This window comes from Silene latifolia, chromosome 8, assembly GCF_048544455.1.
Source record: "Silene latifolia isolate original U9 population chromosome 8, ASM4854445v1, whole genome shotgun sequence".
Classification (NCBI taxonomy): domain Eukaryota; kingdom Viridiplantae; phylum Streptophyta; class Magnoliopsida; order Caryophyllales; family Caryophyllaceae; genus Silene; species Silene latifolia.
Window position 1 is genome coordinate 50,506,633 of NC_133533.1, and position 25,210 is coordinate 50,531,842.

The 25,210-nt window shown below is 33.1% G+C and overlaps 1 protein-coding gene and 1 long non-coding RNA gene across 10 annotated transcripts; one reads left to right on the plus strand and one right to left on the minus strand.

The window, feature by feature from the left end:
- The first annotated feature begins 3,416 nt into the window (after positions 1-3,416).
- Positions 3,417-10,410, plus strand: LOC141596822 (uncharacterized). 9 transcript variants are annotated; one of them, XR_012522601.1, is made up of 8 exons: positions 3,417-3,665; positions 3,936-4,033; positions 5,847-6,657; positions 8,172-8,261; positions 8,950-9,088; positions 9,240-9,312; positions 9,705-9,732; positions 10,036-10,410. It is a non-coding gene; the product is annotated as an uncharacterized LOC141596822 (long non-coding RNA). The 9 variants fall into 9 exon arrangements; XR_012522597.1 differs by lacking the exon at positions 9,705-9,732 and having other exon boundaries at positions 9,234-9,312; XR_012522596.1 differs by lacking the exon at positions 9,705-9,732 and having other exon boundaries at positions 3,418-3,665.
- A 1,383-nt stretch (positions 10,411-11,793) lies between these two features.
- On the minus strand, positions 11,794-14,594 carry LOC141595153 (alpha,alpha-trehalose-phosphate synthase [UDP-forming] 1-like). Its single transcript, XM_074415124.1, has 8 exons — positions 14,471-14,594; positions 13,772-13,872; positions 13,283-13,671; positions 12,866-12,983; positions 12,619-12,720; positions 12,372-12,522; positions 11,965-12,056; positions 11,794-11,862 (listed from the first exon to the last, which is right to left on the minus strand). The coding sequence occupies exons 1-8, from the start codon at positions 14,592-14,594 to the stop codon at positions 11,794-11,796; spliced, it is 1,146 nt and encodes a 381-aa protein (XP_074271225.1).
- Positions 14,595-25,210: the final 10,616 nt, after the last annotated feature.

Consider the following 25,210-nt stretch of genomic DNA (forward strand, 5'->3'; position numbering starts at 1 on the left):
TGGTAAAATCACTTGCATTAGGATGTATATAATAGTTGCATCATGGTATATAGTTGCATTTAGATAAAATATTTTGAAAAGTGCCTAATTGGGAACTTTGACAAGAGCAACTAAGCCATTACAAATACTTTTTCAACTTAAGACTTTGCCTACTAGAATGGTTGTAAGACACCCTAGATTGTGTCATACTAGTGTCTTTCGACCCATGACCCAAAGCTTAGTCAAGGGTTTGCATGTGAGTCACCTATTCCAACCCCGTGATGCGAGTTGGACTTGGTTAACTTGTCTAGGTGACCTTGATTGACCTTGTGGTATGACAACCCAAAAATACTTTCTATCAATAAGTTTGAAGTGCTCATTTCAAAGATTTTGTATGCGGAAACGTTTTATTGCCAAGGAAACCTCAAATGTTATGAAATGTTGAAATGTTAAGAATTTTAGTTGTTTTGATGGAGGCGTACCACTTCGATGTGCTTTGGAGAGGGATCCATTGAATTGGGCCCCCACAAGGTTGTGAATTTGACCGCCCAGAGACAGAGTGACTATCACCCCGAAAAGCTATTGTCTAGAGGTTAACCGGTTGCCTAATAAGCGATTGGCGAAAGCAAAGGACATTAGCACGGAAGGGACAAACCCCATCTCTAATTTTTGAAATGTGAAAGTTGAATGAGGTCAAATTTTGAATACTAGTCATATCCACCCTTGTTTATAAAGATTTGAGCATTTGATTCCCAAAAAGCCTTTTTGTTAAGCCACTTTATCGAGCTTGGGACGATCCATGACCTTTACTTTTGTAGAGAACTCGAGACTTGTCATGTCATATGCTACTAGCATCATGGGGATCATCATTCCACACCATCCGATCGCTCTTGACAAAAGCATTTGTAAATTGAGGACGAAAGTAGTCTAGTTTAACACCATTTGGAGGTGATTTAATGCCATCCTCTTAGCCTTAGTAATTTGTTGAACTAGTATTTGTGACGGATTATATGCTCTTAAATTTGTTCTCTTTTAGTTGCCTCCGCCACTTGATGAGGAAGTGGCTATTCCTTCTGTAGATGCATCCATTATTTGATTTTGTGTGCTTAATGTTTGGATATGTCGCCATTTTGGCAAGACCCACCTTGCCTTGCAAGAAGACATCCTACCTCATGGTTGTCTTGTTGTGAGTTGAAGGGGCGGAGTGAGACCCGCTAATTGTCTCATATCGGCTATATTAGTAGGTTAGTTTAAATAAAGGTCTAGTTTTTGTCACCTCTTTACTCGGGACGAGTAAAGGTTCGGTTTTGGGGATATTTGATGTGAACATTATTTGCGCACATTTAGTCCCCTAATTGAGCCTATTTTGCATACTATTATAACATTTCATGGCCATTTTATCCGTCAAAACCTTCCTATTTGCTTTTCTATCGCATTTCATATGTTTTGTAGAAAAGGAGACAATAAGGCGGAAATTCCCGTTTTTCGTGCATATTCGGAAGCTATTTGACGATGTTTGATGGACTAGTATGAAGAGGAAGCAAGAACTAAAGACCAATCCCATAAGAATAAAAGGAAAGTGAAGAAATAAGACGCTGTCAAAGAAGACGAGCAGATTCTCACGAACCCGCCCGTGTTGCAGTGACAACCCGTACGTCCCAGCATCAAGACGCCCGGATTCCTCCAGAGAGTCCGAGCGGATTCCCATGAAAACGCCCGGGCACAACCTCAACAATCCGTCCGTCTTCCCCCTCAGACGCCGGATTCCCTTACAGCAAAATTTCGTTTCTTCAAGCTCCGTGAAAGATGCCCATTCTTCGAAAAATACCAGCGTTTCCCTGCTTAAAACTCAAAAGTGTAATTACTAATTTAGCCTTAGTTAACCTAATGAATCCCTACTATAAATACCCCACTTGTAAATAAACAAGGGGGGGGGGGGGGGGATCCTTTTATCAAGTTTTATTAGACTATAATCAAGTTTCCTTAGATTAAATCAAGCTTTCTTAGATTAGATTAGGAGTAGATTAGAATAGATTAATCTCAATCTTTCCACAAATCTCACATTAATCTCTCCTTAATTATTGTTCAAGTTTATTATTTCAAGTTCATCACTTTTGGGTAATTGAAGATTATTTGGTTATTATTGGAGGATTGACAACCCTTCATCAATCAATCAAGTTTCTTCTATTATTCTTTGCTTTATTATTTGGATCATCTCAAGTTTGGTATAATTACTTTACTCTTTAATTTTTATTGTTCATTTCTTCATTCTATTATCATGTTTATACTTGTTGTGATGATTGACACCATTAATGACATGTAATCAAGTTTTATTAGACTATAATCAAGTTTCCTTAGATTAAATCAAGCTTTCTTAGATTAGATTAGGAGTAGATTAGAATAGATTAATCTCAATCTTTCCACAAATCTCACATTAATCTCTCCTTAATTATTGTTCAAGTTTATTATTTCAAGTTCATCACTTTTGGGTAATTGAAGATTATTTGGTTATTATTGGAGGATTGACAACCCTTCATCAATCAATCAAGTTTCTTCTATTATTCTTTGCTTTATTATTTGGATCATCTCAAGTTTGGTATAATTACTTTACTCTTTAATCTTTATTGTTCATTTCTTCATTCTATTATCATGTTTATACTTGTTGTGATGATTGACACCATTAATGACATGTTTCCCATGATAATGAGTGAGTAGTCTCTTAGCTAGGATTAGTGGGTAATTAGGGGAAACCAACATGGGATTGATTAATGCTTAATCTAATATGTTTTCATAATAAAATTGCTTGCTTGTTGTGATGTCAACTTTATGCACATGTTATGTTTGATGAAATGCTAAGCCTATGAATCCTTGTATTTACAACCATCTCTTATCTACTCAACTTGACTTGTAAGATATAAACCAACTCGAGTCTTGTTAGACCATGCATAGAAGTTGAATAGGAGGAAAGTAAGTCGACTTGTAGGTGTTGTACAATCTAATCGATTCGGTTCCGGGACCCAACTCTTCCTATGAACCGTAAGACATAAACCAACTCGGTTCCTCCACAACATTAATTGCTTACAACTTTGTAAACATGTTTGTATGATCAACACCATAAATCCCCTATGACCCCATGATATCCTAGCACTTTTAGTCATTTATTTACATCCTTCTCTTTATTGTTTGTTTTACTTTATCGCTTCCATTATTCTAAAACACAACTACAAACCCAAATCAATTGTGACACTAGCATAAATTGAGATAAATAGACTTAGAACTCAAAGCACACCGTCCCATGGATCGACCTCGACTTACCGCTAGTTAGTAGTTTGTTGAGTATTATAAATGTGTTTGATTGGGTGTACAACGACACGCTCACGATCAGTTATGTTTCACAAACTTTTTTTAAAGATGGTGTTTGAAATTTTTTTTTTTTAAAGTGTTTGACAAAAAAACCCAAATTTTAAACCACCCAACTCTCCCTTCATCTGCCAAAACTAAAAGCAAAACCCCCCACCAGATCTAGAAACTTGAAAATAAATCGTGCTCTCTATCCCTTCCGTTTCTATTTCACTGCTCTCTTTCCCATGCACTCTGGATTGAGAATCTGAAAGTTGCACACAACCAATATGCGATTCGTCATCTACACCTTCAATTCACTTGCTGCCTAAGTCATTATTCCAATCGTAAGTTGTTACTTCAAACCAACATTAATATAGAGTATTTCTTATCTTTTGTGTTGATTTTTATCTTATAACTTGGAATTTAATTAGGGTTCTTGGTTTGATGTATTTGGATTTAAACTGAAGTTGTTGACTTTGAGTTTCAGTTTAATTTATGATTCAATATTCACATGATTTCCTTGTAATTTGGTACGAATTTTTGGGACGAAAGTTTCTTATTTTGACAGCTTTTCTGGAAATTGATCTTTGATAATGATTTCCTACTAAAAGCAGCTACTACTGGGTTGACGATGCTGAGGAATAGAATGGAGTGTGATGCTGATGCATGCAATACTAGCGCTAGTATACCCTTGGATTTGTCATTTATTTAGGTATTCTCTATTTCACTTACTATTGATTGATGACAAACACTGTCGAGTTTAATGCCATCTCGCACAGTTAGTGGCGGATCTTTGAAATAAAAAGATACGGGTCTAAATTTTGCACAGTTTATCTTAGGTGTGAATATTGTCACTCAACCACAAGGCGAGGGCCCGAATGCGTATTTTTCCACTGAAATTTATATGGATTTAAATAGTCAGCATGGTCAGGCCCCTCCCAGCTTGATTAATGGTCATGCCCCATCCGTTCTAATCATTTATTTACCTTTAATTAAAATATTCATCATAAAGAATAAAAAATAAACAAATGAATCGGACTAAGGGAGTAGTGGTTCTATCAAGGTTATGGGGACAAAAATTATGTTTGATTAAAATAAGTGGTTACGAGGTGAATGTTAGCAAATGGATATGATAGTGAAAATTAAAAAAAAATGTTAAGACATAGTGAAAGAATTGCTTATATTTAGTGATGAATATTGTTAACATGTTGCTTTTATTATCGGGGTTGTTCACCAAATGTCGGCTGCATTCACCATTCCATTCCGGCTCCTCTAATGAGCTTGGAATAATACATGATGCGAGTCTTTTCTTTTGTAGTGCTTCAACTATTATAATGGCTATTGTTGGAAGACTTGAGTTCACTTGGATAATGCCTGTAGTGTCTAATTTTGTACACCAACATGGAGGGAGACAACTATGATTACTTTGGTTTTGAAAGTTAATATGAATTTGTTAATGCTTCCAACTTCTAAGTGACTTGTTGTGGATATCAAATACCATCTGAAATTCTGAACTGATATTGTCTTTTTAATCCTGTTCCATTTAAATATCCAGTAACACTATAATCTATGGGATGTATACACCACTTCTCTGGAAGCAGTTGATGTTACTCCTGTTTTATGTGGTATCTTAGCCTGCAAATTGGTGTTGTTTCATGCCCTTTTAGCAGAAGTTCAATAACGTTATTTTTTCTATCAAAGTAGTAAAATTCAATTAAATGTCTCCGTTCTGGGTCTTTGATTAATTCTATCAGTGTGAATGTGTGATGTAGCTTAGCTTGCATTAGAGGTCAGGTTGTCCCTTTTGTTGGTTTGATGCCCATTTCAGCCATTTGCAATCTCATAGAGTCAAAACAGGTTTGGCTAGCTGGGTTTTGTTCAGTTTAATTAAGATATCTATTATTGGTATTGCTGATTTAAATATTTTTGTTGCTGATTATACTAATTATTATTTTTTATCATTTGTATCACTACTACAATTTTCTAATTTTCTTGTGTGAGTGTCCTTTAGAAAAATACTTACTCTTTAATAAATTAGATTTCTTTATTTAAGGCATGACATTCAAGTGCTTCTTTTCATTGTTTCATTAATTTTATGTGTCTTGTCAAAACTTATATTCCCTCAGTCTCAATTTGCCTTTGATTAAAATACCCTCACAAGGAATATAAAGATAAACAATGATTGGGACCATCTAATTTAACTTTGTGCACCAGTGCAAGTGTGATAGATTTGACAACGAACCTTCATTTACCATTTGCATTGAGCTCCTCCTCTTGTTTCCAAACGTGTTAAAAGTTAAAACAATGTTACACCAAAGCTCTGAATTATGTAGCAATGTTAATTATTGTTTTTCCTTCCTGATTTTGCTTCTTACAAGTTACAACTAGAATAGTGAGTTCTCAAATACTCCACATAAGCATTCGAACCTATTGTTAGGGTTCTGGGATTTGTATATTTAATTTCATCTCTTATCATCCACATTTTCTAGTAATTCTATATTCTTTTTTTTTTTTTCTAAAACCAGGGTGCCATCCGAAGAGATTAAAAGGTTGACCAAGAAGTTAGCTGAATTGGCTCCTTTTATAAGGGTAGGTATTGAACTCCTAACATCATGTTTGATTATTATTGATTATTTGTTCCTTGTTTTCTTATTAGTTTAGGAATGTTACCGAGCTTGGAGACTAATTTACCTAGGCATGTCTTTTTGCTATTTTGAGCATTTGTGCTGACTCTCAACTTAACGAACATTTAATGGTTTGATTATTCTCTCATAGGAGCCATTGAGGCGACAGGTAATGTTGTATTTTCTCACTACAAGAAACACCTTGCTTTCTCTACGCTTAAGGGTCGACGCTTATATAAATGTCGAGCTTTTATTCTTCAATTCCAATGTAAAATTTCATTAACTGCCCAAAACAAATGGAATTTTTTCATTTTCCGCCCAAAACAAATTCCAATGTAAAACTCCTCAACTCACATTCTACTCCTTCTCCGTAACTAAAAAACCCTAACATTTAACTCATTGACTACCTATCAACAGTATCGTTCTCTACACCTACCTTTTCTACGATTCTCACTTCACTGAATATTGATCGTTCATCCCTTCAACTGAATGTACCCGTTTTTTTGTTTTGAAGGTCAAATTTGTTGTTTTTTTTTTCCCTAATATGCGATTATTGTTTAAAATTGGGCAAACACCTAATTGTTTAATTCTATCTTGCATGGTTTTGGATTTCAACATTCAAATTGGCTTTTCGTTGGAATTTCTTCATCAATTTGGGACGGTGCAGAGATAAGTTGTGTGATTTTGCTTGAAAATTGACATCACTATTAAGGTAATTGGAAGATCTACTCTATTTTAATTATTATTTTTGCCGTACTTTTGTTTTATGTTTGAATGTATTAATCAAACATTGGTTCATCCTAATCGTAAATATAATCGACAATATGGGTTAAAATATAATTGATGAATGTTTTTGTTAAGAGCTTCTCCAAAAATGAGGGGTAATTTGAATTTTGCTCTATGATTTAGTCGTTTAACTATGTAAGAAGTTGTAAATACTTGAACACTCTTTACTCTAATTTGAATTTTGCTGTATGATTGTGGCTTTTGCTTGAATTGTTTTGTGTAACTGTCTTTGGAGACTACCATGAATTAGGCAACCATGTGTACGATGTCATCATTACTCATTTACCATGTATACTATCTTTGAAGTATTATTATGCTGGGCGGTTTTAGTACATGTCATCACTATCATTGATTAGTATAAAAACCAGACTGCTATGCACTCTCATCAATTTGCATTTCAACATTGTTCTATTTATATCACTATTAATCAAGATTATAAGTTCACTATTTTACTAGTTTATTGAAGTTCAAGACTCTTCTTCTAAACCTCTTGTTTATTTGTTCTCCTACTGTATTTGAGATGGCCAATATTGTATAGAGCTTATTTGCAGGAAACTTCATGTTTTGAAATGACTTATATCTGAACTGGTCTACGTTAGAGCTTGCCATCTTATATTCTAGTCCCCCTGCTCCAATCAACTATTTACCTTTGATACTTTTCCGAGAGATATTTTTATCAAAAGTAAACAAATGATTGAAAGGGAGTGAGTATTTTTTTTTTATTATTATGACCACTTCCAATCTTGTCTCAAACTCAACCATTAACCTCTATATTTACTTAAAGGGTATTAGATTCGACCATCATGTCCATTACTCGACACTGTTAATCTTTTGTTAAGCTGTAGGCTTTATAATGTATTTTACTATAATATACTCTTTCCGTCTCAGTCAATTATTTACCTTCTATATTCATCGTGAGAAGTTTTTTAATCAAAGGTAAACAAACGATTAGTAATATAACACGGGCTTTGTTGAAGATTAGTATATCAGATCATTTTGAACATTGAGTAATTGTGGTTTCTTGTTTGACTTTTTGCTGATTTGTGAACTCGTGGAATGCGGATTGTTCCACTGTCGACTACTTGAAGTGAGCATATTACATTATACTTATTACGATATATATATTTTGATAGGATTTGGTATGTCGTATATTTTGTATTTGGGTAAGTTATCCAAATATATATATCTTAATAATACTCCACTGAAATTGAATGGTGTTAACTTCCGTGATATTGAAATGCTACTCACCCTACTTTTATCTTGAAATTCAACCGCAAATCCCTCAAGTATCTCACTTGTACCACTAACAATTATTCTTCTTCTAACTCTTCTTACCTCAATTTCTTCTTCTTCGCTCGGGTAATTTTTGAGCTATTGTTTCTTATCATAAAATTTTTCTTTTCTTCACTTATTTTCTTGTTAATTTTCTTCAACTTCCAGTTAGCTATCATTGTCCGTTTTCCGCCAATATCACCCTTGTTTGTGCCAAAAAGACTCAAGATGATGATGACAATGTTTCCACTACTTCAGGTTATTTCTTATCTTAGTTTCTACTCTACTTCTACATACCTTAATTTCTTCAAATATTTACCCGTCCCATTCATTTGCTTACCTTTGATTAGAATACCCCTCACAAAGAATAAAAGTTTCAAACAAATGACTTAGACATCAACGCTCAAAGGCGGCTTCATTTGACTAACGTAATCAAATGGGAACAATATAAAGGGGATGGACAGAGTGCGTTAATAACATTACAGCAGTAACATGTTTTTGATGTCTGCTGCTTCATTATTTCAGTACTTAATCTTGCTATCGTTGAATGAAGTCTGTGACATAGAATGAGTTCACTACAACCGTGTCATTTGAGTTTTTGTGTAATTTAGCTGCTAGGAGGAATTAAAACAGTATCTAGGAATACGTGATTTACATATGGAGTAGCTAATAATGTCAGTCATAATCACTGATTGTGACTGATATTCGTGATATCTATCGAATCAATGACTGCTCCTGCCAAAATAGTATTTCGTAATCTTAATTTGAGCTACTATTTCTATCTTATTTTTCTACTCTTTTTACTTTTCTACACTTTTAAAATGCTTCTTATTCATTGTGTCCATTTTGATGCCTAATTTTGGGAATTTGGGTGTTGGTTATTGTTTATATGTGTAAATACTTATTATCCTGACCCTGTTGGTGATGCTTCTTACACTTTTTCTAGATTATCATATATGTGAAAACTAGAGAAAAGTGCTAAATGTTTCGGCGGAATTGCTTGTGGAGAAGTATATGCTACAAAACTCCCATGCCTTGTCTATCATCTTCCATTTCTCCTTAACCCAATGAGACTTAGCTTTTAGGTAATTTTTATTGTTTGACTGGTTGCATTAACTACTACGTATTTTAGGCGTTGTCACTAGTTTTACATGGACATATTCTTTCTGTTTGCCAAATTTGAATACAATTGTGAAATAATCTTTAGAGCATAAGACTCATATTTTATAGACACAGGAAAGAAAAGAGAAGCTCGGTGAAAAGATAACAATGCTTCAGCAACTTGCATCTCTTTATGGCAAACGGCAAAGTATGATTCATGTTAATCTTGGTACTTTAGTTGTCTTCTTTTGCTTACTGTTTTCTAACTGTTCTTATCACTAGTACATCAATATTTCAAGTAAAGGTTAGATATGCTTCAGTTTCCTAATAATAACTATGGAAAAATTAGGTTCTAAGTTTTTTCCTGAACAATTGACAAAGAGTTAGCTTAAGAAGGTGTAGAAATGATTTTTATATGCAGTTGTGCACTTTGGTGCTATGATAAACTGAATGAATTTTGTTAAAATTAAAGGTTTACTAGCTTAGCTTATTCTGCCGGTAGTTTACTAATAGAACTCTCTTCCTGTTTCCTACTTGATGTCAAAATCGTCTCCCAAGATGTTTTTTTCCATTTTGATGGAATGTTCTTGTTGATTTCAGATTGTGTTTATTACAAACTGAAGAGAAGGTATTGTCTCTGTCATTTTCCGGTCTATTTCCAAGCCACACTAAAACCCATTATAGGTGTTGGTGCAGTGTAGACATAGAGTTGCTAGAGATTTTAGTACAATTTATATGTCATTTTAAAGTGTTTCTCGTGAATTTGATATATACTTAATTACTTTGTCTTCCGGGTTCGAAATTGTGAACGGGTCATGGTTATAAATTGATGACTATTCATTCACTTGCATTGTTGTGATTAGACGTATAGCTGATTAGCTAAAGTATTCATTTGACTGGAGCAATAGTAATGTATTCATTTAACATGCAGCTATCAGTCTGAATCGGGTTTGGAAACTTTAACTATGGAGTAATGGAAGATTTCAAGTGAAGCACATTGGGTTTATTTTTGAGAAAATATGCCAGTTTTCTATTATTGTTACATAGTTGGATGGGGAAGTTCTTGGATTTTGGAGATCAGAGATGCAATATAAGAGCTTCAACAAGTAATTTAAACTTGTTTCCTGCCATATCATAGTGTAATGTGTATTTTTCATGTGTGTATCAGAAGAGTGTAGGTTAATAGTTTGATATACGGTAATCCGAATTTTTTACTCTTATAATTATTCATCTACTTTGTACCATGTACTCGACTATTTCTTTTATCAATAATAAAACTTGATGGGATATTTTTCATGGATCGTAACTATGTTATTTTATATTATTTAGCTACTTTTAATTTGCTTGAATAAGTTAGTAGTCCTAGTGAATTTTCCTAGTGTCAGGAAAAAGCGTCGAGAAATTTAAATTTCGACGCCAAAAAGTGTAGAGAAACCCTGATGCTAAAAAGCGTCGATGCTCGTGACACAAAAAAGCGTCAACAAGGCTGGCACTAAAAAGTGTCATAAATTCTTGACGCCCCAAAAAACCACGCTTTTAAAAGCGTCCTAAAAAAGCGTTGAGAACGCAAGGGATTTGTTGTAGAAGAGATTGAGAGGGTTGACACCATAATTGAGAAATGCAGATAATAAAAAGATGTGTATTCCCTCATTTCACACCTGAAAAGGCTTGGACACCAAGCTAAGCATTTTTTCGAAATGTTTGATCTTAAATGATCACTTGAATTAAAGGTTGGTCTATTTTAGAAATCGAACTAGAAATCGACCCCAAAACGTAATTACTTAGGAAATTAATCAAAATCGTAAATAATATATAAAATTAAAATCTTATTAATAAAAATTAAATAAACGAGATTATGAAAAATGACGAATATTACAGAATTTTTAGGTTTAGTTTTTTTTTTTCGGAGGACATAAAAATAATATCTTATCTAAACGTACTGGAATACAATAATTAAAATATGATAAACAATAACAATCACAATTAGAGATAATATAACAATCTCTAATATTCCTAATAAAGTCATCCTACTACTTTTTTCTTGTGCACAAATTGACATCCTCTTCTTTTTTTTTGGTGTCCTTTTTGTTTTCGCGCAAATTAACATCTTACTAGTGAACATGTCTTCATTTATTTCGGTTAGCTCCCTGCGAACAAGCCAAAACAAATAATAGTGTTATATAAATATTATATAGAGTAGAAAAACGGTGTTTTATTATGCAAATCAGTTTACGTCCACGAACCTAATAAAATTTTTTGCCCATTTCTCTGTCGTATTGGTTGTCACATATTCAAAATTGACCTTGTGCATTTTCTTTCTTTTTTTATATGGCATTTCCAATGCTTCTTTAATTTTTGATGCCACATCGCCCACATTCCAAGGATTTACCACGAGTGCCCCTTCGCACAAAAATTTCGCGGCTCCGGCATTCTGGCCATATGAAAACTTATTAATTTATGTATATCGATATGCATAAACAAGATTTGTGGACAACAATAAATTTTCAGGTACTTGCCTCACTAAGAATTAGGACGCCCTTCCTTTCCTTTTGGCATGCCACATATTCGTAGCTAACTAAATTCATCCCGTCACTTACCGATGTAATCAATGTTACATCTAGCATCAATTAACATAGGATAAAAAATAATGTTAATTGGTTAGCGCAAAAACACAATTGGACGGAAAAATTTAGCTATTGTTATATTTACCGGCATAAGAAAGAAGAGCACAAAGTTCGTCGAATGGCAAAGACTTGTGCTGCAGAAAATAATCAAAGTAAGATATTATTTTTCTTAGAGTAATTTAGGGAAGGATTCATTAAGTTGTAAAAGAATAAAATATAACTATTGGACGACATACCTTCACAAGTATTGGATGTCTGGTGAACATTGTAGAAAAATCACTACACATCTTCCCAAATATTGTATTTATTTCGATTTCAAGTTCCTGATCTGCAAAAGATAAGAATGGTGGCTCATATTACATCAGATATTAGAAAATGTCATATTTTTTCTTGTTTTTAGAAAAAAAGAAATAAAACAAAAATACAATAACATTTCATTTTATGTCATTATAAAAGTATGTAAACATTACTTCTTTTGATGTTTCTATTTCTCCTTGTTTTTTTAGAAAAAAGAAGAAATAAAAAGAAAATACAATAACATTTCATCTTTATGTCGTTAAACATACTCGATGATATAAACAATCTTTTTTGGTACGCGTAATATAAACAATGGAACGAGTAAATAATTAAATAAGAAACATACAAAGGGAGACATCAGTTCTTGACGGAACAAGCAATTGAAAGAACAAGATCTTGTCCCACCAATCACGATTGGTTTCCATAAACTCTTGGAAGCCGAGTAATTTATGTGGAATTCCCTTTATTGGATCAAGGCGATCAACGCCTAGGATTATCTGGCATAGATTAAGAAAAAAATAAGTAAAGAGGACAATTCCATCACTAATGATTTTTAAAAGCATGTTACAAAATAGTAACTACAACATACATACCTTGCGGCCTTTACTTTCTTTTTTGAGCATTTTAATAATCTTTGGAATTTGAGGGGTGGCAAGTTCTTGAAAAAACACTTGCGGTTCTATTCCAATAGGAGACTGAAATTTCAAGCCATGAAACAAAAACTGTTATTAGGGAGAAAGAAACATAAATGAAGAACAACTATTTAAACTCTGAATCCATATAATGAACATGTTCTAAATACAAATTGAAATTCTAACAAAACTCAATAGTTAAACATACCAAAATCACGCGGGTCAATTTTCCTTTGACATCTTGAAGACCTTGAGGTACCCGTTCAAGTCCAATAAGTTTGGTACAAGTCTCAACAAAATTGTTCACATAATCATCAATATGGAACCTGTAAAAAGAAAAGAAGTAAATATCAACTTATTTAATTAACAATATTTCTGTCCAAAAGATTAAAAATTTTCGGTAGGCATAACATGTTTTTTTTACTACCAAGAGTTTTAGTTGTGTGTTTGCCAAGCTATTGTATTTTTATAAATACATCCTTGGTTAGTTTGAACTATGTTTGATTTAATATAATCATGATTATTGTTTGTGATAATTAGCTGTGCTATTGCCTTATTTTTTTTGCTTTTTTTTTTAGTTCTCTTTTCTTATTTTTTTTAACTAATTAATAACAAAGAGACTTACCCAATTAAGTCAGCAGCAACAACAGCCTCAAGGAGCTCCTTCCTTGAAGGTAGTGCTCTGTAACATTGAAAGGACGGAAAAGCAGTATGCAAAAACCAACCTATTACCATTCTATTGTTTTCGGTTTTAAGAAATTTAGGAAGTAACATCAAATGATAATCGTGGATCCACACGATATCACCTTCTTTATAATTTTTCAGCACCACCCTAGCAAACATTTCGTTTGCTTTTTTATATGTAGTAAATTGAGAAATTATAAGTCTCGCAGTTTTAAGGTTATGGGGTTGTGGAAGACTGAAGTGGTGGAACAAAGGCCAAAGAATGTTGTTGGAATAACCGTTGTAATACCCATCAACCGTGTCATCATCAAGAAAAACGGGTATGCATCCCTACAATAATTAATCGAAATATATGGATTAGTGGAATTGTTAGAAACGAAATCAAAGGCATATTCCGTTATAAAAAAAATAAAAAAAATTAATATTAGACCTCCGGTTCAAGAGCTTTTGAAAGAGATTTTTGTCCCTTTTTATCGGGGACAGAAACACCTGTCCATCCAACCCATCTCATCTCAAATTGATCTTTAATACCTGGAGACCGGGAATATATTAAATGGTTAAATGAGTAATGAAATATGTAAAAGAGTTTTATACAATTAAATAATTGTACTTATAAGTAACCAAGTGTAAATTGTATGGTTTGTTTATATTGTAGGGCTTCTCTACTTGTTTTATAGTTTTCATTTACTTGTGTCCTTATGGGCTGACACTAGTAAGGGTTGAACAAAAAATTTATGACATTGAAAGCATCACTACTGAAGACACAAAAATGCGTCAGTATGACTAGCACGACATAATAAGGCGTCGAAAAGGGTGACGCTTGAAACCGTCATAAATTACTGATGGCGAAAATAACGATGCTTTGTAAAAGTGTCGATAAAACATTTAGCGACACCCTAAGCGTCGATAATCATAAAAAAAGCGTCGTAAAATGCAGGGATTTGTAGTAGTGTACTAAAGCGTCTCAAAAAAAATATCGACGGTTTTATGATAATCAACTTGAATCGATGAAAGTAAATGTCTACTAGTCTATTGCTTAACAGTAAGTGAACTTAATTTTGGTGTTGTTTCCGAATAATGTTACAGAAATGATATCACACAAGTTACAAGTTACAAGTATGGGCATTACCTGAAAGTGCGGTAACTAGACCTCCGGCACTATTCCGTTGTAGCGTCCAAGACTCTTTGCCACTCCTAACCGCGGTAATAGGGAGACGGTTTGCCACCACAATTAACCTTTTGTTTCCACCCATTTTTTCAACTTGATATCTAAAAAACAAGAAACAAGTGGGATATTGATTGTGAGAAAATTAGAAGAGATTTTTTTGATGGTGAAAATTAACACTTGTAGTGTCACTTATTTATAGATAAATGTAGGATACATGGAAGAAGGGAAGGTATACTAAAGCATGTATGTTCAACCATAAATCATGCATTGAAAATAAGATTAGATTAGTAGATATTCACTAAAGTTTTGTTAATGCATGTGATTAGAGAAGATACACACTAACAACCATGCATTTTCAACCCTTTGAAGAGAAGATTAGTAGATGATCATATGCATAGAAGAAGAGAAGGTAATTGCAGAATGTAATTTAGGACTTTATGACTAATTCAAGAGTAAATATGATGAAGAATTCTGATATTAACGGAACAAAAACAGAGGCCAAACTGTCCCTTGTATGTATTGCTCCAAAACAGGCCTGATATAAGTCGAATTTCAAGACTTTTGAATTACATTGCAGACATCATAACTTTCTGCTCCGGATGAGTTAGAATGCGCGATAGGTACCAAATGAAAGCTAAAAGAGTTAGCTTTCATTTCCAATTGGATTCACATGTAATAGGCTCTTGGATTATGAGTTATGCATGTTTGAGTGGTAGTAGGTCAAGGCTGAACTGTGTTGTAACAGTTCAGCATTCAGGCGTTTTGCAGACCTTATAACTATTGCTTCAGGATGAACCACGAGGTGTCCCATATACCAAATCGAATCTAAATGAGTTATATACACTTTTCAAAAAGAATTACCCCAAGACGTTTCTTGGTTTGCGAGATATGGGCACGTTAGTACAAACAGGTCATCTTCAGGAAACAGCATTGCATTAGTTGTGACAGCCTTTGAAGCTCTATTGTGACCAATCTATTTAGTGTATATTCTTGATTCCAAATCCATATGAAAGAGGACTTCTCCAAGATTTTATCCATATAAAGAACACCAATTTTAACCATGTAGAACTCCATATATGAGCATTTGAAGTTGGCCCATCTGCAGACATCATACGTTGCTTGCTTGGAATTAATTGGATGTCTTGGTCATTGAATAGGAGCTTGACAAACAAATGATGACCTCCACATATCTTGTTTCAAGTTTCAACCACCCCAGGTTAGATCATAAACCATGACCAACACCAACTCCTTACATAAAATCCTAATTAGCTTATGATGCATCTCCATCCTTAAAGGCATTCATAATACTGGGTAACATATTTAGGACTCATCAATACTTGTCTTATCTTTTCATACTCAATTACAACCACAACATACCATATGAATAACAATAAGACATAAACAATCAATGAGCAGTCTTAAAGGACTCCAATGACTCATTACAAAGAATTTTATCTTCCACAAACAGGCACAACCAGTACGCACGCAGCCTTATCACAACCCAAATGAGAGTAAATGAGATCAATAGTGCATGATAAAATTCCTTGGCTAAGGTGGCTGTCTCCGTCCATATCATCGAGTACATTGTGAATTGAGTTAGCTAAGACTTCGTCCACATTGTGTAGAGATTTTCTACTCAACATGCCATTCTTTAAGCCCAATTCCAAGAAATACATGACTGTCAAGAAAGGAAGCATCTTTTTGCGTTGATTAAGAGGGTGTTTTAGGCATATTACGTCCTAGTAGTGTAACTTTGTATTCGTAGGTAGATTGAATTATATAGATTTGATTGTATGCATTGATAGCTTATGCAATGTTGATTATCGATCCTTTGCATTGTTACTACGTGAATTGCATTGCATATTATAACCTTGGCGTTGTTGGATTTTAATTTGCGGAGAAGTCGAGAGCTGCTACTGCCCTGTTTTGCACGAACTAACACAAGGGCTGAGTTGCAGGCTTGGCGCGGGTTGCCACTTTGACCTGCTGCCGCTGCTGCGGGTTACGTAGGGTTACCCTCACGGGTTTGTACTCAGTGGCGGATTTTGGGGGCTAGCAGGGGCGGTCGCCCCCACTAGATATTGGGAATTTTGAATTTTTTAGTTAATATTTTAGGAATTTTCTGAGCTTGTACATGGTAGTTTTACTAGTGTACACGTTAACGGGTACATATTATCATGGGACGATGGCTTCGATTAGGTTGCTTGTGACTCCGGGTTTTTGGTTAAATACGTTATGCTTTGATAGTGTTAAAGCTTGGACGTGGTGTTAACGTACTAATCGGGCCGTCTCAGGTCGATGGTCTCGTGAGCGACTGGTGTGCTTATAGTATCGTGAAGTTGCTGCAGCATTAGTGTTATATTGTGCTACGTAAACATTGTGAGTGTAGTTGGTTTAGTAATAGTTTATTGTGGCATGAAGTAGTTGGTTTAGTAATAGTTTATTATGGCATGTGTATGGTATTCACAATTTGGCATGACTATTTGTTAGTTTAGTATTAATTAATTTGTTATGCTTTCATGATGATGGTGATAAGTATTATGCAATAGGAGTTCAAACTGTTTCATTTTAGTCGGTTTTGGTCCTTGTGCTAATATCATGTCCAGGCTTCACCAAGTCACTAATCTGCTCAACCAATATCTAATCTAGCTTAATTAGGACCTTAGGAACAACTTTGTGTAGGACTATAAAGACCATTTTCAAACGGTCCGAAAATTAGTTTAAGGAACACTTTTGCAGCTCAAGGAAAAGAGCTCATTCACTAACATGTGAACATCACTTTTGTTCTAAACGTAGAGTAATTGATGACTTAGAGGAGTTTCTTTTGGTCTCAAACTACTTAAGTTGAAGGCGGAAACGTAGAGTATATGATTTTAATCATATATGTATATTTGTTTTTGGAGGCTATCGTCGAGATCCATGCGAGGACGAGTATTTCATCTATTTGGAACGCGAATAAGAGGTAACTCTTAATGGCGTGACTCGATGTTTCATCAGTTTTATGAGTAGTTGTCTGATTATGCACTTTTTAATGTTTATTTTGTTAATTATGCAAAATTCGTCTTTATGGTGTATAAAACTTATGATAAGATCTCTGAATATGAAAGGATGATCGTATAAAATTTCAAGTATAAAATCGTTGGTTTGTTGTTTTAATTAAAAGAAATCAGCTTTTGGTTATAATAATGCGTTTTACCCAATTTTGATGTATTAATTATTAAATAATGAAATAATTTCGTGATATTGATTATTTTCAGTCCTATGATGTATGTTGATATTTAAGAAATTTTAATATCCGGTTTTTAGGCTTAATTTATAATTAAAAGTATTTAATCTTTGTTTGGGCAGAATTGATGTTTGATTTTTAATAGTTAGGTTTTGGAAGTTTTAATTTTCGTGGATTATTTTACTAGCTCAAATAATGAATTTAAGAATGATACAAAATTTTATATGAGCTGTTTTGGGTCGATTTATAATTCTAATAATTGAAATACAAATCTGGCGGTTTTAGAGATGTATTTATAATAAATGGATTTCCTGACTCTTGGTTTCTGGAAAAATTACTTCTGGTTTTTTATGTCATTCCAGAATGTTACAAAGTTTCTTGGGGACCCATATGGTCATACGCTATTTTTATTAAATAAATTGGTGTTTTTCGGTTTTATTGTCAATCTGGTTTTAATTCGGTTAAAATACCAAATGAACATATCGTTTTACGAACTTTTACAGGCCGGTCAATGTTGTTATTAGTAGTGACCACGTTAAATTTCATGAGTATCAAAGTTAAACTCGATTTTATTAAAATAAAACACTGTTTTGGTTAAACCGAGTAAATAATGGTTTTGAAGTTAATTTATGGAGAAGGGTTTTATAGTCATTTTTCTTATGAATCCATAATGTGTTAAGAGCCTGTTTTATAAGAAGTATTTGACTAAAATTATTTTATCATTTTAAATAATGGACTAGTATTTAAATTTGATTACCCAATTTGGTAATAAGAGAATAACTTATATTTTCTAACTTCTTAAATGACATTATTTATAACATCATACATTACTATTTTCATAATATTTCTACTTTTAGAAGGTATTTATTCTAAGTAAGATTGTATTTATAGAAAGTTACTATTTTTGGAAGTTACCTTCTTAGAAGGTTTCCTTTTAAAGGATTTGAACAATGAACTCTTTTGAAGTGGTTTTGAATACTTATGGGACAGTTAGGTGTAAGGTTTAGAATAATAAACTTAGTATATGCTTAGTTTTGCCATCAGCTAATAGAACTGTTGTTATCCTGGAGTGATGCATCAGTGGTCGTACCAGGAGTCTTGGATCTCGGGAGATATGTACATACCTTAGACTAGGGCCTCGCACTACGTGGTAAGCCGCCGCTCTATAGAACTGATGATTGTCATCAGTGGTCGTCTGGGAGTGTTACACCCTTGGAGTTATGTACATACACTTAGACTAGGGTCTCGCACTGCAGAGTAAGACACTGGCCTAATATGGTTGAGTTGTATTACGGTACTTTAGCATGATCCGAGTGAAACTCTATACTAACACACTAAGCTGATTTCCATAAGAAAAGTTGAGATTTTGATAATGTGATAGTTTATCTTTTGAGCTATGGCTTGGTTTGAAAGGTTTTCTATTTAGTTATGTTTTAAACATATGTTGATTTATTAATGTTTTCGGTTTTCAAGTATTTGGTTATTTTTAGCATTTACTTATTTTAACTTGATGAAATGTGGTTGGGAGAACGCCTGAGTTACTCCCCACTGATTGTGGTTGTTATGTTTATAACATGACAGGTATTGGTTAGCTGGGATCTGAGTGAGAGCTAGCGAGTGGTCAATTGAGACCTACTCTTTGTTTTATTTCAAGCTATGTTTAGAACCCTTTCATTTTTATTTTGATTTTTATAAGTCCTTGTTTTTATACAAGTGACGAGTTGTAGCTACTATATTTAGTAACTGCTGATTTGAGACTTACCATTTCGGGAAACTTTTCTCCCGAGGGTTATTTATATTAATCCAAGTTCTTATTTCACGTAGCATTTTCATTGTGTATTTAATCTCATTCGACAGTGTTTCCGCCACTGTTTTGCGTTAGATTTTATAGGGGATTACAGTTGGTATCAGAGCATAATGCTCCCGAGCTCACACTTTGATCTCTAGGTAAAAAGAGTAAAAAAATGACTTGACAAGTTAAAAGTATATTAGTGAGAGATGGGTAGAAACAAATAAGGACTTGTTTGCTAGCTTATGTGATTGTGTAACTCAATGACTAGCATTGAATTTATGTCTTGTTTCCCCGACAAAGAAGATGAAAGAACGAGAACTTGGTGCTCCAAGGAAGATATAATGGTGGTTTTGAGCCCAGTTTCAATTTTGCTCAAGCTGCAGACCAGATGACCAAGAGTAGACTCAAGTTTCACAATGGTGTAGTAGAAAAAAAAAATGATTACACTATGGATCCTTCAGATAGAGCGACCCAAGGCTAGAGTATTTGTTTCTCAGTAAAAAGATGGAGTAATCCAGTGAACTCCCTTGCAACTTTGGATACCCGAAGATTCCTTCTTTGTTCTCAAATCTTGATAGTTTGTGTTGGAATATGTGTCCTCCGACAATAATGCGATCACAACTGTCGATCATGATGATCACATGTTTAAGTCTCATTTTAAGAATACAATTGGGAAGTATTTTTTACTGTCAACTGGTCCACACATATCGGTAATGATTGGCTGACTAGAGTTTGACATTACTGTCGTGCGCCGGTGGTGATCAGTTGATCCCCTTAGGTCATACCTAAAGGGTAACACTCTTAATTGATTATTTAATTGATCGTTTGACGATACGGGTTGATTAAATTACTTAAAATTGACGGGCGATTTTGGAAGTAATATTTACGTATCTCATTATAATTTGATTAAATAAGATACGGTCTAAGTGATCGAATTGTTTTATTACTTAGATGAAATTATTGTTTACGGAAACAATTGAATTTGAATGAATAATTTATTATAAATACAAGATGTTGTGATTTAAAATTGGTAAATCATTTTGGTACAAGTAATTATGAATTACTAAGTCGATTTTGTACATGACGTATTTTTATTAATACGTTGATTTTTAATATGTTAAAAATGTATAACAATTTTACATGACTTGTGACATGTGACAAATTGATAAATTGACAAAGATAAAATGGAATCCATTTTATCTTATGTTGACCGAAATGGAGGGTGATTTAGGCTAAATATTCTGTTAATTAATTTTTAAGTGGAAAGCATAATCATTTACCTAAATACTAGCCATGCATACCTAGTTACTCTTGTGAAGAATACCTTGGTCATGCATTGGCCCTTTACCCTCCCCCTACCCGGTTTTCCTTGTAGAAAAGACCAAAGGGTTTTCTCTATAATTTACCTAATACACTACATCAAAAGTTAGTGCATTATTCATTCATATAACATCTAAAAATAGAGAGATTTTAGAGAGATTATTACTTCTTCTTCTCCCTTCTCTTAACCGAAAATAAGAGACCAAATTTAATATTTTGGGTCAATTTTATTTAGATTAATATTGTTCTAGTATTAATAATATTAATCTTTTAAGGGGTTACTTTGGGTATTCATCTTTGGGAGAGATTCTACCCTTGAATCTTTGTTCATCCATATTAGGAGAGCTCAAGAACAAGTGAGTAGGAGAACTCATTTGTGCCCAATAATCCGAAATTTCTATTGTAAGAATGACGATTTCTTCTTCATCTTTATTCATGTTTGCATGCATAAGATCCAAATTAATTTTATGACTAAATTAAATTGAAACATATATGAATATGTCGTAATAATGAGATATAGATTTCTAACAGTTTGCGATCAAGGTTCCTCTTTTTTTCACTCTTACAAATCTTTATTTCCTATTCTGGCAAATGAATCCTTGTTTGCGATTCTTCCACACTTGCTATTTATTCTCTTGAGATTCATTGGTTAGACTAACCATTTCCTTGTGAGCTGTGATGGAAGTCAAGTGCATTTGACGTTTAGTGGAGCTTTGTTACTTTTGGTTTGAGGGTGGTGAGTTTTAGCTTAAATGCTTAATCTTAAAAGAGCTTTTACTTATAGATTAACTTGAATGGTGACTAATTATTTATGAATTTAGTGCTTTGGCTTAAATGTAGGCTTTGGATTATAGGTATCTTGCATATTTTGGACAAGATGTGGTTAAGACGTTAATAATAACCATGTATAATTATTGGTTGACCTAGATTGATCTTAGTTTCAATTCTTATGCATTTAGATCGTTGAGTTCTGATGTAAGGTTGTAACCTTTGAACTTTAGGCGCTATCACTTAACTTTATTTGGGTTGATTCGTGGTAACCTTGTGAATAAGGAATGTTATTGCACAATCACATTGTGGGTTAATTGTGTTTACTTGAGGAATGTAAGATCTTGAAGTTAAGGATTAGGTACCTTTCTTGCTTTGATGTCTTAACCATAGTATATGGAATACTTCGAGGAATATTTTGATTCGAATTACCTTAAAGGAAATATTTATTTAAGGACCTTAGACCAACGAGATTGTGCCTTAGTTGAGTTGATAACCACCTACTGTTGCGATGTTATGATTGGAATTTTGGTAGGAATTTTAAAAGACTGTGATGGAATGATGTTATATGGTGGGTTTTGTTTGATGTTCCATAACTTTAGGAGTCTTATGGATTTAGTAACCTTGTTTCGTTGGTTGAGATCTCAAAAGAGTAGAATCTTTGATTGTGGTATGTCTTATTTTGACTATTCTTGGTTTAGAATTCTTCTCGAGTGCAAGCCTGATGTGTTTGGACAGTTTTAAGAGCTCGATGAGTTAATTGGATTAGTTGTGTTTTCATAACTTGGGGAATTTTGGTTAGTAACATTGGATTTTGAACTACTTGGATTCTTACTATGATGTTTTGAGAGGTTGAACAATTATGTAATATTGTGGATGGGAGTTGTATCAATCGATGAGATTGGAGGATATGGACTAGGAAGTTAGGCAACTCTGAGGTTGACAACTTAGTTGCGCGGTGTTAACAAGCTTGGTGTTGGTTTCGATGGAAATAAGAAAGTTAGAGTTTCATAGAGGAGTTGTACCGAGAATCTCAAGATGATTAATCTGTTTTTCTATCCATGAGAGAGCTTTGTGTGGCTCTTGACTCCTTTCTTCTTTTCTAGAGTATCAGATTACTCCACTTGTTATCAATTCCCTCGACTCTTGCATAAGTTTAAAAACTTTAACTTTTTACTTGTCGTTAGCTTTTTTCCTCGAATATTTCCATTTTATACAAGAGTTTCGACTTTTACAATGTTTGTTTCTCGGAAATTTTAATATTTAGTTATGATTTGAAAACTTTTATTTCATATTTAGTGTTACTCTGGATTAGTGTCTAAACTTGGTTTTGTTTCAAAATGTTTTAAAACTCATTTGAAAAGATTTAGAAATTGTTTCAAATATTGTTGTTTGATGCTTCGAAAAACATTCAAAAGTTATATGGTGTTTACAGATTGGATTTGTCCTATGGTTTTGAAATAAAATCTACACATCTTCTTTTGGATTTCGACATTGGTTGGATGCTAGGACTTGTCATTAAAGACGTCTAATGACCAGTTCGATACTCGCTAATGTTTGGTTTTAAGATTTGATTTTTAAAATGTTAACTTGCCCTTATCTTAAACAACAGAATTCTTGTTCGCGACGGTATTCTATCGTTCCATGAGAAGAGACAAGTAATTTCTAATTGTTTGATTTTGAAAATTGGTTTATGGATTGTTTTGATCTCAACAAAGACTTTTCAAATATATTTGTCAGCTGAAATGTTTTAAAATTCTTTGTTCTTCAAATCTTATTTTTCAAATTTCAAGTTTCGAGGACGAAACTTTTTCTTAGTGGGAGAGGTTGTAACACCTGCAATTTTCTAATCTCACTTATTTATTTCCTGTTTATAAGATTTAAATTTTAATACTTATATTTACCGATTTTGTACAAATCGATAACTAATGCCGTTTTAAATCTTATTTAAGTCCGATTTCCTCTTGTACTGATTTTTTTTTTATTTAAATGACATTTTTATAAGCAAAAATGGTAAATTGATTTTGGCCCCATTGATATATGAACTGCATTTTTGTTTAATAGACAAGTTAATTATTTAACTAAATTTATCCTTTGTATTCTTTTCTTTGAAATCCTTAGTATAATTATTATTATTCTACCATTGTTTTTTTTTACAACAAAATGGAGAAGATATTTTGGTTGTTATCATTTTATTTGGTTGGTTTTGTTTGTTAGACAAATAAGAGATTTTATACTATCTTTTCTTATTTCATTTCCTATTAAACACTCATCACTTTGTCTACATACAATCTTAATCCTTTTTCTATAGAAAAAAGAGAGAAAGAAATCAAACCCTATTGCTTCCTCTACGTGCTGTATTTTGAAACGTAAATTTACGTACGCGCTTGCTTTCTTGATTCTTTATTAAGATTTATCTTCTTTCATCATCCGTTCATCCATATTCTAAGGGTAATTATCGTCCTTAATCGTTGTCATATATTTAGTTTTTGTTTTTAATTAACTAGTATATGATTTTAATCATATATGTATATTTGTTTTTGGAGGCTATCGTCAAGATCCATGCGAGGACAAGTATTTCATCTATTTGGCACGCGAATAAGAGGTAACTCTTAAGGGCGTGACTCGATTTTTCATCAGTTTTATGAGTAGTTGTCTGATTATGCACTTTTTAATGTTTATTTTGTTAATTATGCAAAATTCATCTTTATGGTGTATAAAACTTATGATAAGATCTCTGAATATGAAAGGATGATCGTATAAAATTTCAAGTATAAAATAGTTGGTTTGTTGTTTTAATTAAACGAAATTGTCTTTTGGTTATAATAATGAGTTTTACCCAATTTTGATGTATTAATTATTAAATAATGAAATAATTTCGTGAGATTGATTATTTTTAGTTCTATGATGTATGTTGATATTTAAGAAATTTTAATATCCGGTTTATAGGTTTAATTTATAATTAAAAGTATTTAATCTTTGTTTGAGCAGAATTGATATTTGATTTTTAATAGTTAGTTTTTCGAAGTTTTAATTTTCACGGATTATTTTACTAGCTCAAATAACGAATTTAAGAATGATACAAAGGTTTATATGAGCTGTTTTGGGCCGATTTATAATTCTAATAATTAAAATACAAATCTGGCTGTTTTAGAGATGTATTTATAATAAATGAATTTCGTGACTCTTGGTTTCTGGAAAAATTATTTCTGGTCTTTTTATGTCATTCCAGAATGTTACAAAGTTTCTTGGGGAGCCATATGGTCAGAAGCTATTTTTATTAAATAAATTGGTGTTTTTCGGTTTTATTGTCAATCTGGTTTTTAATTCGGTTAAAATACCAAATGAACATATCGTTTTACGAACTTTTACAGGCCGGTCAATGTTGTTATTAGTAGTGACCACGTTAAATTTCATGAGTATCAAAGTTAAACTCGATTTTATAAAATAAAACACTGTTTTGGTTAAACTGAGTAAATAATAGTTTTGCAGTTAATTTATGGAGAAGGGTTTTATTGTCATTTTTCTTATGATTCCGGAATGTGTTAAGAGCCTGTTTTATAAGAAGTATTTGATTAAAATTATTTTATCATTT